This window comes from Ostrea edulis, chromosome 9, assembly GCF_947568905.1.
Source record: "Ostrea edulis chromosome 9, xbOstEdul1.1, whole genome shotgun sequence".
Taxonomy (NCBI): Eukaryota; Metazoa; Mollusca; class Bivalvia; order Ostreida; family Ostreidae; genus Ostrea; species Ostrea edulis.
The window spans coordinates 30505066-30517676 of record NC_079172.1 but is presented as its reverse complement, the minus strand read 5'-3'; the positions used below and the strand labels follow the sequence as shown (position 1 = coordinate 30517676).

Here is a 12611-nt window from a genome sequence, read left to right as displayed (position 1 = left end):
TTTTTCTAAGTTTCCAAATATTTTTCTAATTGGACAAAGAGAGATCTTGTAGCTGTGCCCCTAGGCCCTGTTATTGGTTCTGGAACCTGTCCCACAAAGGTCCTGGTCCCCTGAAGATATGACAATCAGATTAAAACTAAACAAACAAAAGATAAAACTACAAAAATCCCCACCGATAGACCTGATCACAGGGCATCTGACTTCCTGTGACCGGGTGTAAAACTGGGAAAATTGAACTTGTCGGGTAACTGTTTATCAGGCAGTGTTCTACCGTGGGGGTATGATGGCTCCCCTTTGCGAGGTCACCCACTTTTTTTCCTAGTTCAACAGAATTTGTAGTCAGTGGAGACTTGTTTCACCATGATGCATATATATGTAAGTATACAGTATACCTAGAGATTTTCACAGGTAATTGATTTGTGTTTCGAGGAATTTCAAGGGTTATACTGAACGCGATAAAAGGGTTCAAGTGCATTTTCTTATGTTGAGGATACATCTACTAGAGGATATTGTTACAAACTATCTACTTACAGTTGCTAATCTCGATTCTGTTGAAGTAAGTTTTCATCACTATACTAGATTCTATCTGTGCAGCTGATTTGATTTAACATTAAAGATATAGGTATTGAACTTGCTAAATTTTTTCATATGGTCGTTTTTTGTCCACCATGAAGAACACTGTTTAAGAGCATGTGCTTGCAATCTGCTGACCACTGTGTGTCCACTAACAGCCCCTTTATCAGACATTATCACTGTTAAAATACATAACAGCCTGGAAAATCAGCCCTTAGTGACTTAATTATTATCTGTTTATGTTAGGCATCTAAGCCTCATTTTCCTTACACATCTGGTCTTGCTATTTGCATAATGAATTCTTTGATAACCTGTATTAATTATGCAACATACAAAGATAACATGCCCTGGGTCATAATTTTTTTCCCCTTTAGCTGTCATCTAGCTATCTTGATCTAAAAAACATGTTGAATAATAAACGACCATCATTATCTTTTGTGTAATTTGTGAGGTACCTCTTCATGTTTGTGTAACTGTGTTCAAAGTTGTGGGACTAGACATTCCAACGATGACAAGGATTAGATTCGTTAATTAACATGTTTGTTAATGATGGAGTGCAGGTGAAAATTTTGTTCAGGTGAAGTCAGATTGCATGCTTTCATGTCAGGAGAGTTGTTTGTGTCTGATGTTTGTGTCCCTGTCAGTGAAGTAACACCAGGATGGACTGTCTTTTAGTTTGTGTACCTGAAAAACTTTGTCATCCAGTTTGCAGACGTAATTATTTACAGCTAGAGAAACTAGATGCAAGGTCAGTCAGTCGTTTAGTTTTCTCGAGTTATGCTGTCTTGGTTTCTTCTTTTGAACATGTATTATCACTACATGTATAGAATTATGGTATGAAATTGGTCTTGAGGCATCTGTGAAGTTTTCTGCTTTCTTTTTATAGATAACATTACAAATGAATTAAATGGTTTTTGATATCAAACATCCTCTTTGTGTTTAAGTGATGGATTTTCTGCTCCACATAAAACCTGGCACCATTTTCTGTCCGTTTTATGTTGGTTTTTCTTTTTTAAACCAGACACCTATCAAGCTCTACACATCTTTATTACAAATAATTGACTACTTACCACAGAAGAGAGGAGATTTCAATGCATTTTGTATTATTAAATTGAAGACAGAAAGCCAGGAGAAGTTCTGGTCATAAATTACAGGCTGCATTGTTTGAAAACCATTCTGATCCACTGAGCTTACACAAAAACATCAAAAGAGAAGGATGGATTTTGTGTGAGGGATTTACTGGGTCTTTTGGGAGTTTTTGATGACCCAGGGACATTCTTTTTGTTTAGTCTGTTCTGTCTGAAGGGTAGGTGTGATGGATTATCCTTTAATCTCTAATTCTGTTAATCTGTAATGAAGTTGAATCAATGCTAACAATGTTTTATAAGTCAATCACTTCTCTATGAAATATGGTGAATAATTTAAGATGTCAATGCCTGAGCCCAAATTTGTTGATACATAATAAAACTATTATCAAATTTATAACTAATGAGGCATTTAATTTTTTTTATATTTAATATTTTTGTTGTTGAAAAATTTAGTTAATGTTTAAAGTACATAAATCTGATGCCTAAAATATGAAACACATTAGAAAATGCATGTGAAACATATATTTTACATTTGAATATACATGAAATCTGAATTGGTAGGAAGCTTAGCTATACAAACTAATATTTCCTTATAGTAATCCATTCTTATCAAATCTTATGTCCCGATATATGTAAAGAATAGATAAACTTGGCCATATTCCATGTTTATTGACATAGATGATTAAGCCAAGAAGAATTTAAACAATGTTTGTCATATATAGGTATAATTGATAAAATATTCTATAGTACAATAAGATGATAAAGCCATTATCAGATTGTTGTGGGGATGCGATATGTATACATCTAACACCATGTGATCCCATCAGCGCCTGATACTGCCGTATAGACATACAGACTAGGATATGAATTGGCTTGAAGATATACATTTCCTTAATACCCAACATTAAATTCTTTGTTGAAATATTACACATTTATTTTATAAATAAGGACAAAAGACAAAAATTGGTACATAATAAATCTTTTTAAAGTGTATAGGTCTGGTCGATGATTTGTGGGGCCCTGTTGACTCGTTATTTTAGTTTAATGACCTGTGAAGACTGTCACTAAGAATACAATTATTCTACCCCTCCCCCCTCCCTCCTTCCAAACATTAATTATTTTGAAATGGCTTTGGAAATTTATGCCTTTTTTTAATGGCCCCAGGAATAATAGTATTGGTTGTAGTTTTTGGTTGATTTGAGAGAAATTAAGCATTTGCTTTAGGAAAAGGTTTTTTTTTAAGTTGAGTGCCTTTTCAGACTTGTTTTGTTGTGTTTTAAGCTGTGTCATGGTTTCTTATGGATTGGGAAGAACAGGAGATAAAAGTAACTTTTAAGTCTTTATCTGTAGATATCCAGAGATAAGTGGGTAATTTTAGGAGAATTATGGAGTGATATGAAAATTTTTGAATGAAATTCTTGAAGACTGGATGCGTTTTGAGGTGTGAAGGAGGAATGTAGTTCAAGATCGCTGGGTAGATGTATCGATAAGGAACAAAAAGAGGAGGAAATGTGCTCAATGTTATCACCAAGAGCATCAAAAAGTCAGAGATCTGGATAAAACCTTCTTTTCCAAAGAGCACTTTATTTTATACACGGTAGAATGTAATAAGTCTTCTTCTCAAGCATAACCATAGAATTGTCAATGGTCTAATTACCACCATAAACCCACACTGTATTATTTCATTTTTTTTTTCAAAGGCGATTTGCACATCATGTGGCATACAGTTTAGAGGGTTTGTGGTTTTACCAGGAGTAAAGCCACCAAAAAGAAAATGTAATTTCCCATCGACTCAGATTTCCTCCCCTTTGGACATATTTTTGTTTTTGAAATTTTAGCTGTATGTTGATGTTTTGTATGAAAACTTCGTTGTGTCTGAACACTGAGATGGTTCTCAAGATTTATGGAGTTTGTTTACACAAGAGATTTATAATTAAAGCAAATAGTTAATACACGACCTAGTTATGAGTAAGATTTTAATTGGCACAGATCCATTTTCTGATTGGTAATGCACGTGGGTGGGGTGGGGCATTGTCTGTCTACAATCTGCAGGGGGGCTCCTTTGATGATTCAAACACCCGTGCTCCCATTGGGTTGAGCCCATGACAGCCAAGTTTAACAAAAATTGATATACCACCAGATGTTCAATAATAGCTTATAGATGTATCACTGCCATTAGTGAAAAGGTCACTGTTTCGTTGATTTGCTTTCAATGGAGAATTTTCTGGTAGACCCCAACAATAATTTTACTCAGGTATGTTTATCTTGAGATTTGATAAGTTGTGATACTTGCCATGCTACTCTATCAAAACATAAAAAAAAAATTGTATTGACTGGTCAAAAAATTGATTCCCGTGTTTAAATCTGGATAAACTAGTACATGTATGTAAAATTCAAAATTGCAACAATTTAAAAAAAAAAATCTTCAGAAATTTACAGATTTTATCGTATGCAGGCTCGCTAGACAATGAGGCAACTGTTTTAGGAGAACATTTGTACTTTTGTGCCAGATTCTGATAAAACTTTTAATGCATCATAAATTTCAGATTTGATCAGTGGTATATATGACAATAAAACGACTTGAGTGTTGTCAATATAGGGGTGGAGACAGGCTAATTCTGTGTCATAATTTGTCTGATTTTGTGGATTTATGACTGGGAGTAAGTGAGAGATTTCACTTGACTGCATTATAAGTTTACATTGTGAAGACTTCTGTTCATGGTGCTATCACCTTTTATGAGTAACTCGAGGGTAATTTAGAACAAGTGATAAGTACTCTTTACCACAGTTGTTTTAGAAAAGCGAGAGCCCTGTCTGCCTTCTCATCGGATAATGGGTGGTTTCACAGGTATATTCAGCAAGCTTTACAAAAACGACTGTGGACTGCCGAGACGTTGACAACCTCACAGGGAAGCTCGGCTTGCATTAATTGCATGTTGTGGAGAAATATCTCTGTCCCCTAAAATTTCTTTTTTTTTTTGTCTTCAAAAGATGAAAAAAATATAAACAGGAGAAGGATTAAACAGTCTGCCAGCCTATGTAAGGAGAACCTCAGTAGTGTCAGGAAATTCTGGAATTACCTAATCTTACATTTGGACAAAGAGAGTGGTCATTATAGCCTTAGACTTGGATCAGCTGATGGGTATATACACCAGGTGAATTTTATCACAGAAAGGTGTCAGAATCAATTTAGCCCCCTATCATTGACACTTGATGTTGAAGAGAAAAGACCAGCAAACCAAGAAATAGTGTCCCCTAGAGCTGACGGAATTCGGAATTCCTTTTACAGGTGTATATAGGTAAAAATTGTGTGTCATGATGAGGAATGTAGGTAATAGGGCTTAGGTGACGGTGTACACATCATAAACGCACAAAAGTTTCCACTAACGAGAGTGTACATTATCCGGTCCTCCTTAATTCTATGGATTAGTTGTGATAAGACAGCTGGCTGGATTGACACAGACTGTCAACATTGGACCTCCAGCTGTCCTGGTGCTGACCTCCAGTGGCAGATACAATATGGAGGAGGAGGAAGATGGAGGATATTGCACGCTGTCTCACACCGCGAAGGTAGGGATGGGGGATGCAGCAGAGGAGGTGGGGGGGGGGGGGGGGTGCAGTTGTAAGTTTGGCTGCCAGTGTGTATGTGGATACAGTAATAGCTAGATGCTTTAATATCTGAATGGTTTCCGAGGGTTTCCATTTCATTCTTGTTTGTGAGTTATGGCGGATTTGGAGTATAATTGCATTCTTATGTTGAGGAGGATGGATGAATTGATTGAGTGAATTATTAACTACTCACTGCATCAAATCACCAAATGTATTAGAGTTTTAAAGGTAGGAGAAATTGAAATTTTAATGGGATCGTAATCAATGAATGAAAGACGGCAAATTATTTATTGATGGTGCATTTATTCATTCCTTGGCTGTTAAGTAAGGTATTTTACAGGCACCTGTCGCTGTTAAATGGTACTTGTAGCTGTTGTGACAAATTCTAATGGAAGAATAGTCATGTTATTTAAAGCTGTGTCATTTTTCTATGTCTTCATTATTTTATTGATGGTATATCGGTTAGGCCATTGGTCCTGAGTCCGCATCTGTTGATGTTTTAAAGGCAAAACAGTCATTATCTAGCCAGGTGCTGTTTTAAAATAAAGGAAGTTTTTTGAAAGCAACTATCATAAAATATTCTAATCCCCATATCAAAGCTTTCACAAAACCCCTAGATCTTATTATTCTTTTCTTAAAAAAGAAATTTTGGTCTGTTTCTTTAGAGAAGTCAGGTGGAACAGACGATGAATGAATGTTGTCAGTGAGTTTATGCAAATGATAGTGTGTAGGACATAGTGCTTGGCCCCATTAACGCGTGGACTCTTACCTGACGTTGATGTGGACAGTGTCTCTGATGCATTATTGAATCATTCAGCAGCAGGGCTTGTACTTCCTACACCAATGTCTCACACACTGACACCCTACAGTACTAGCTGTGTAGTAGTTACACGACACGGAGGTTATTATGTATGAAGTGATCTAGACTGATGAAAGAAGTCACACTGAACAAAACTAGTAGTTGTAGAGCACGGATCAGGGAGGCGATTATGTATGAAGTGATCTAGACTGATGAAAGAAGTCACACTGAACAAAACAACAGGGGTGGTAGGGGTGAGTGATTGAAAACCATCAATGTCTTCTGGTGAGGTGTATTGAAGAATTGTGCTATCCCTTAATCTGTGACATTATACTGGTTAACATGTGATTCAAATAGTTAACCTTGAGAGAGCAATGAGCAGTTACTATAGTAATATTGTATTCATTGACTTGTATGTTTCATTGATATTTACATCCTTTATTGCACTGTCTTCATTTTCTTGTCTTCATTCCACACATCTGTTTCCTTTACCACTGGACCCGACTTTCTATCAAGCAACATTGGAATGGGTACTAATCTAATTGTCTGAGAGTTTTTATAAGATTATATCTATGATGAAGCTGAGTGTGTGATTGTATTGATTGTTTGTGTTCCCCCGGGCACAAAGTCCTCTGAAATCAAAACATTCAGGTGAATTGTCATATTGATTACTCAGCATAGCACATTCCACACAGATCAATGTGGGAGCCTGGATTTGAATTAATTTAGGTATCATTTGAAGCCATTATGTGATGAAAAATCAATTGTCAGCCTTCACCAACAGGAGAGCTTTTTTTGCCACAAAGAGGCAACTTTTACCTGAGTCTTTGTCTTTCAATACCTGCATGGATGGTTCGTTTGTATCAAATATTTCTGTTTGTTTGGACGCATAGTCTACCTTGCTGTATGAGAGACCTTTGTTATCTGTTGGTTAATATTTACAACAGGACAATAAGTGGTGAGTAGAATGCTTGGTCATGTAATCCGATTTAATTATGTCAACATTCACCATACTAGAGGTAATTTGGAGGGGGGTCGGTTATTCTCAAGTGGACTCTGTCAAGACTCTTGATATTGTAAAACTTCACCAGTAAGTGAATCTAATCACAAGGCAGCTGCATTATTTGTAGATTTTGGAAGAAAGCGGCATGGAAAGGTTGCAAGGGTATTAGATTCAACGTCCAGTAAACAAAGTTTGTGCCTACATACCATGTGTTCAGTTGGTTTGTAAACTGCATTACTTTGACAATAATGAATTTTTCTGGGTAAATTTTCTGGGAGAGATTGAACCTCGAAGTTTATTTAGTAACCATTTACCAGTATGACAGCCCTCAATGTCTGCATATTTTCCTGGAGCAAATTGTATTCATTCATACTTGTGGTCCATTCTGATGGGCTTTTAATGAGTTTAGTAATTTTTGGTGGATGAGCAATTTTTCCTCCTGGTTTTTTTTTTTTTTTTTTTTTGCTCTGTGACGAAGATGTATGAGGATTTAATTGAATTCTGGGTGACTGAACATGTGCACGCACCTGCAGTTCCTCAAATGAAAAGGATAGCAATTTTCAATTTCTATACCACCATCCAAGAGAAAAAGTTAGCATTAGAAGTCATTATTATTAAAAGTTTATTTGCCCTTGCCTTCAATTAAGTGATTTTTTCTACTTTAAATGATTGATGTTTTTCTTTGCTGAAAACTGATCATTCTGCCCTGCAAATTATGTGTCCCAGCTCAGATTGCATTTTTAACCCATTTATTTGATTTTTTTGGTTATTATATTACATAATTGAAAATGCAGATATTTTTATAAGGTGTTAGATGGTCCTTGGGATAGTGCAGAAGACGGAGAGATCTACATTTGATTGAAATGAGATAAACTGTGTAACCCAATGTTGTTTGATGTATGCTCGTCAATCTGTCTTCTTCAAAATTTGATTTTTTTTTTGGTATGGTGTTGACACTTGCTGGGTTATATAAACACTGAAGATAATGAAGGACCGTTCAATATGTAATTAATTCCCGTATTTTTATGATGCATTAATCATAATTATTATATTTGATATTACAAATAACAAATGACTAACAAATGACGGAAATTTTGTTCTCGGAAGTGCACAACAGCATAAAGAAACAATACATGTTAAAACAATTTATCAACCTTTTTTGTGTGTTTGTTTTTTGTGCTTATTTCTTTCAGTACAATAATAATTTGATAATAATCATTAAGTGAACCAATTTATTTAGTTGTCCAGAATTTCAATTAATTTTCAAGCATAGATTTTGCCCTTCTTTAACATTTAAGCATGGATGTTGTAAATTGAATAATAATTCAAAAATATGCTGAAATATCGTATATAACATATAGATCCAACATTTTATGAATTTTTCTTTGTGTAAAAGATATCTTTGAAGCAGTAGTTTTAAAATTATTATTGGTTACTTTTCCATATAATTCCTATTCTGGGCCACTTTCAATTTTATGAAGATCATATATATAAAACAAGTAAGTGCAAGTTTTGCCAATTAAATGCTTACCGTGCATGTATTTAGTTCTTTATCAGATTTGATAAAGGGAGATAATTCACGAAGGGTCCCAATCCCGTGCATGGAAGTGTCAGCTATGATGTGTCATTTGGGGTTATTTAAAACTCCTATCTGATTCTGGCAAGCAATTAGGAGCCTGAGGTGAAATGATCACTTTTGACAGACATGCAGAACTTTATGAAATGAAAGGGCTACTGTTTAGAGAAGGCAAAATTGATAATTAAACTGTTTCTTTATATGTTCTTAAATTTTTCCCCACCTGAGGTTTTGATTGATTTGTGTATGCATGCAATTCTCCAGTCTTTTTTCTCAAACCTTACATATACCTTTGATTGCCTTTCTCTGTCTAAAATGAATGTGATGTCAACTGCACTTAGATGTTTTGATAGAGGGCAGATAGACAAAGGCTTTAATGTTAAGACATAGCTATGGCTCCAACCATATCTGTAGTGATGCATGTCCGTCCCCAGGAAAATTAGTTAATTATTGTAAAGACAATAGCTTGTTCCCTTTTGTGCAGGTCCTTCCTCAAATACCTAGGTAAAACTTGAATCTATTACTGCAATAACCTCCCAGTCCATGAGATCTTATCGAGGAACGTTTGTTTGCCCAAGTAACAGTATCTATCACCTGATAGACGGGATTCTAATTGATCGTGCTGGATGAATTATTTAGAAAGTACTATGGGCTGGCATCCACTAAATAGTGTTATAAACGGCTGTATGCAGATTCTATGTTGATGTGGAAATCTGATCTTATTGTGGTCATTGTGTTTGTACACAGTCGTGTTGAAACATACAGTTAAGATTTTTTTCTTTTCTTTTCAGTCACCAGCAAAGGGGATAATCCGACCAATTGCTTTCAAGCCGGTGGTCATCTCCAATCACAACTACGTAAATACTCGTCACTTTGACCAGAAGACTCCGCAGCACGATGATGGCTATGGGTCACAGGATTACCCGATGACCAATCAGAATGTAGCTGATATTTCACATGGGTCATTACATATTGATAGTGACAGGTCAACAAATTATTCTAGTGATAGTCAAAAACTATACACACATGAGCGACCTGAATCTACTCGGTCTTCCTGCATCAGTCATGCTTCTTCGATGAGGATGGAGGGTTATATTCAGACTCCCTCTCCCAGCGACTCGGGGGTGGGGGAACTGGAAGCCATGCTTAAAGAGAAAGATGCTGAAATCAACACTTTAAGAGACGTCATGGACAAAAATGAACGTGCCATATTCCAGGTTAATTTTTCTTTTTTATGAATGTGTCGTATTCCAGGTTAATTTTGCTTTTTGCACTCTTTTTGATTGTAATGTCCAATCTGTCGCAGTTATTGTAATATTACCTGTAAAATGAGAAAATACTCTGACTATTTGATGAAGATTTCATAGGTAGAATATCAACATTTTTCATTATTCTTGAAATGGTTGATGCACATACAGTAAAACAAGGTTGTGAACATGCTATTGAATTTACACTTACAGTGAAGTGATTGTCATTTACACTTACAGTGAAGTGATTGTCGTTCCCTGTATTTACACTTACAGTGAAGTGATTGTCGTTCCCTGTATTTACACTTACAGTGAAGTGATTGTCGTTCCCTGTATTTACACTTACAGTGAAGTGATTGTCGTTTACACTTACAGTGAAGTGATTGTCATTTACACTTACAGTGAAGTGATTGTCGTTTACACTTACAGTGAAGTGATTGTCGTTTACACTTACAGTGAAGTGATTGTCGTTCCCTGTATTTACACTTACAGTGAAGTGATTGTCGTTCCCTGTATTTACACTTACAGTGAAGTGATTGTCGTTCCCTGTATTTACACTTACAGTGAAGTGATTGTCGTTTACACTTACAGTGAAGTGATTGTCGTTTACACTTACAGTGAAGTGATTGTCGTTCCCTGTATTTACACTTACAGTGAAGTGATTGTCGTTCCCTGTATTTACACTTACAGTGAAGTGATTGTCGTTCCCTGTATTTTAAAACAAATTATGAACTGATTAGATGTAGCAAGATTTATAATGAATCAAATTTGTTCATCACCAGCACTTGGCTATAAGCATGTTTTACTGCCTATTGAATACAAATAAACCTTTTTTTTGTTTCTAGGTCTATGAAGAGAAAAAGAATTCTTGGAGTCAGGAGACAAGAGAACTTAGGGATGAATATGAGAAAAAACTGAAACTGGAACAGAGGAAGGCCTACAAAACAGAACAAACCCTTTCACTTCAAGTGTACAAACTGCAGCAAGAGAAAAAGACAATGAATGAAAGGCTGGAAGAAATGCAGGCACAGTACAAAAAACTACAGCAAAAATGTGACTCTTATGAAAAAGAGAATGACAACTTGCGATCACAAGTGGTCAATGTTTCGCTTCAAGAGGACAGAGCTGCAGAAGACATGGAGGACCTGCAACACCAGGTGGAAATCTTAAACCAAAGTCTCTCTGAAAAATCTGTAGAAATTTCTGAGCTTCAGTCAAAATTGTGTCAATATGAGTCAGAAAATCAAAAGAAAAACCATGAATTAGGTGAACAGTTTAGAGAAATTGTGGCCAAAACGGAAGAATTGAAATCCTTACGTGCTAACCTCCGCCGTGTATCCAATAACAATGTGATGGATATACTAGAATGTAGCTTTAATCAAAGTGGTGAGGAGTTCTCTGCCCCTGAATTTAGTGAGAGAACCTCTCCCTCAATTAGCAGTAGACTTACCTCCCCTGTGAGTCATGGACTACCCCACTCCTCCCCACTAAATCTCAGTACTAAATCTAGTTCTTCTCTGAATAGTGAATCGAACAAAGACAAAGCGATATTACAACTCCAGAAGGAGTTGGATGAATTAAAGGAAGGACTAGTGGGTAGAAACGAGGTGTTCGAGAAAGAAAAAGAACAGTGGTTGGATGAGAAAAATAAAGTGATTCGCTATCAAAAACAACTACAGCTGAACTATGTGCAAATGTACAACAAGAACAAAATGCTGGAAGCTGAAGTGGAACAACTGACACTAGAACTTGAAAGTCGTGACATGAAACTGATGGCGATAAATGGGGAGGAATCGATGTGTTAACCGTCACACTCCGTGGGAAGGAATATGTGTTCTGTTGGACAGTTTGTAATGTGTGGACTTGGCTAGACATGAGAGGACTACAGATGAATGCTTTAGATGCTTTGTATGGAGGGGTTTCTTTCTGATGGATTGAGTCATACTGATTTTGGAACACTTCCAAAATGTCAGAGATTATGAGAACAGCTATATTTAATGTGTGCTAGCTTCTTTCAAAGTGGTGCTGACAATTTCTCTTTTTCTCAAAAAAATATTTATGTTGTAAACAAATGCATAAATACCCATTTACAAACAGTTATAACACTGAAATCCTTGGTGTGTCTGGAAGTAGGGAGATTTTGTAAGTGATAAATGGTTATTTAATTCATGAGTTAGATGACGGAACTACACGAAGAGTAATTGTGCCAAACTGAGGGTTGGTGAAATAAACGGAAAAAGAAATCCATCTTCCATATAAGTTTAGTTAGGTAGTAAACAATTGTGAAATGAACTCAGCACTATAAATAGATCTGTGCTGAGGTAAGGCAGTAAAAAAAAGTTTATTTGCTGTGATAAGAGATAAATTTACTTTATTTTCTCTCAATAATATATTTATATACTTGCAGCCCTCTGATCTGTGAAGTGCCTACATATATGTAGACCAAATTTCTATTTTTGTCTGCTCTACAAATTCTTTTGGGACACAATATATCTTTTGTACGTCAAGAATTCATACTACACAATAATATTTGAGATGGTAATAATTATATGGACACTAAACAATTTGATGAGGAGATATTCTTCTTTCTAGTCATTTATTTCTTTGTTGTTACATGTACAGAAATACTGTCATATTAAATGAAAAAAACGTTATGCTGTGTTTTTATTTATTCTTTTTAAGCCACACCAGTTTGTAAAATAGTTCTTCGGATTTC

At 35.8% G+C, this 12611-nt stretch overlaps 1 protein-coding gene across 8 annotated transcripts in view; it reads left to right on the top strand.

The window, feature by feature from the left end:
* LOC125659604 (leucine zipper putative tumor suppressor 2 homolog) overlaps positions 1-12549 on the top strand; it is a 28537-nt gene extending 15988 nt beyond the window's left edge. For all 8 annotated transcript variants that reach the window (XM_056150164.1, XM_048891338.2, XM_048891336.2 and 5 more), the window contains 2 exons: positions 9440-9865; positions 10741-12549. In XM_056150164.1, the coding sequence (XP_056006139.1) occupies positions 9440-9865; positions 10741-11700 (1386 nt within the window). In that variant the 3' untranslated portion in view covers positions 11701-12549. The remainder of the gene's footprint in view (positions 1-9439; positions 9866-10740) is intronic.
* The last annotated feature ends 62 nt before the right edge of the window (positions 12550-12611 follow it).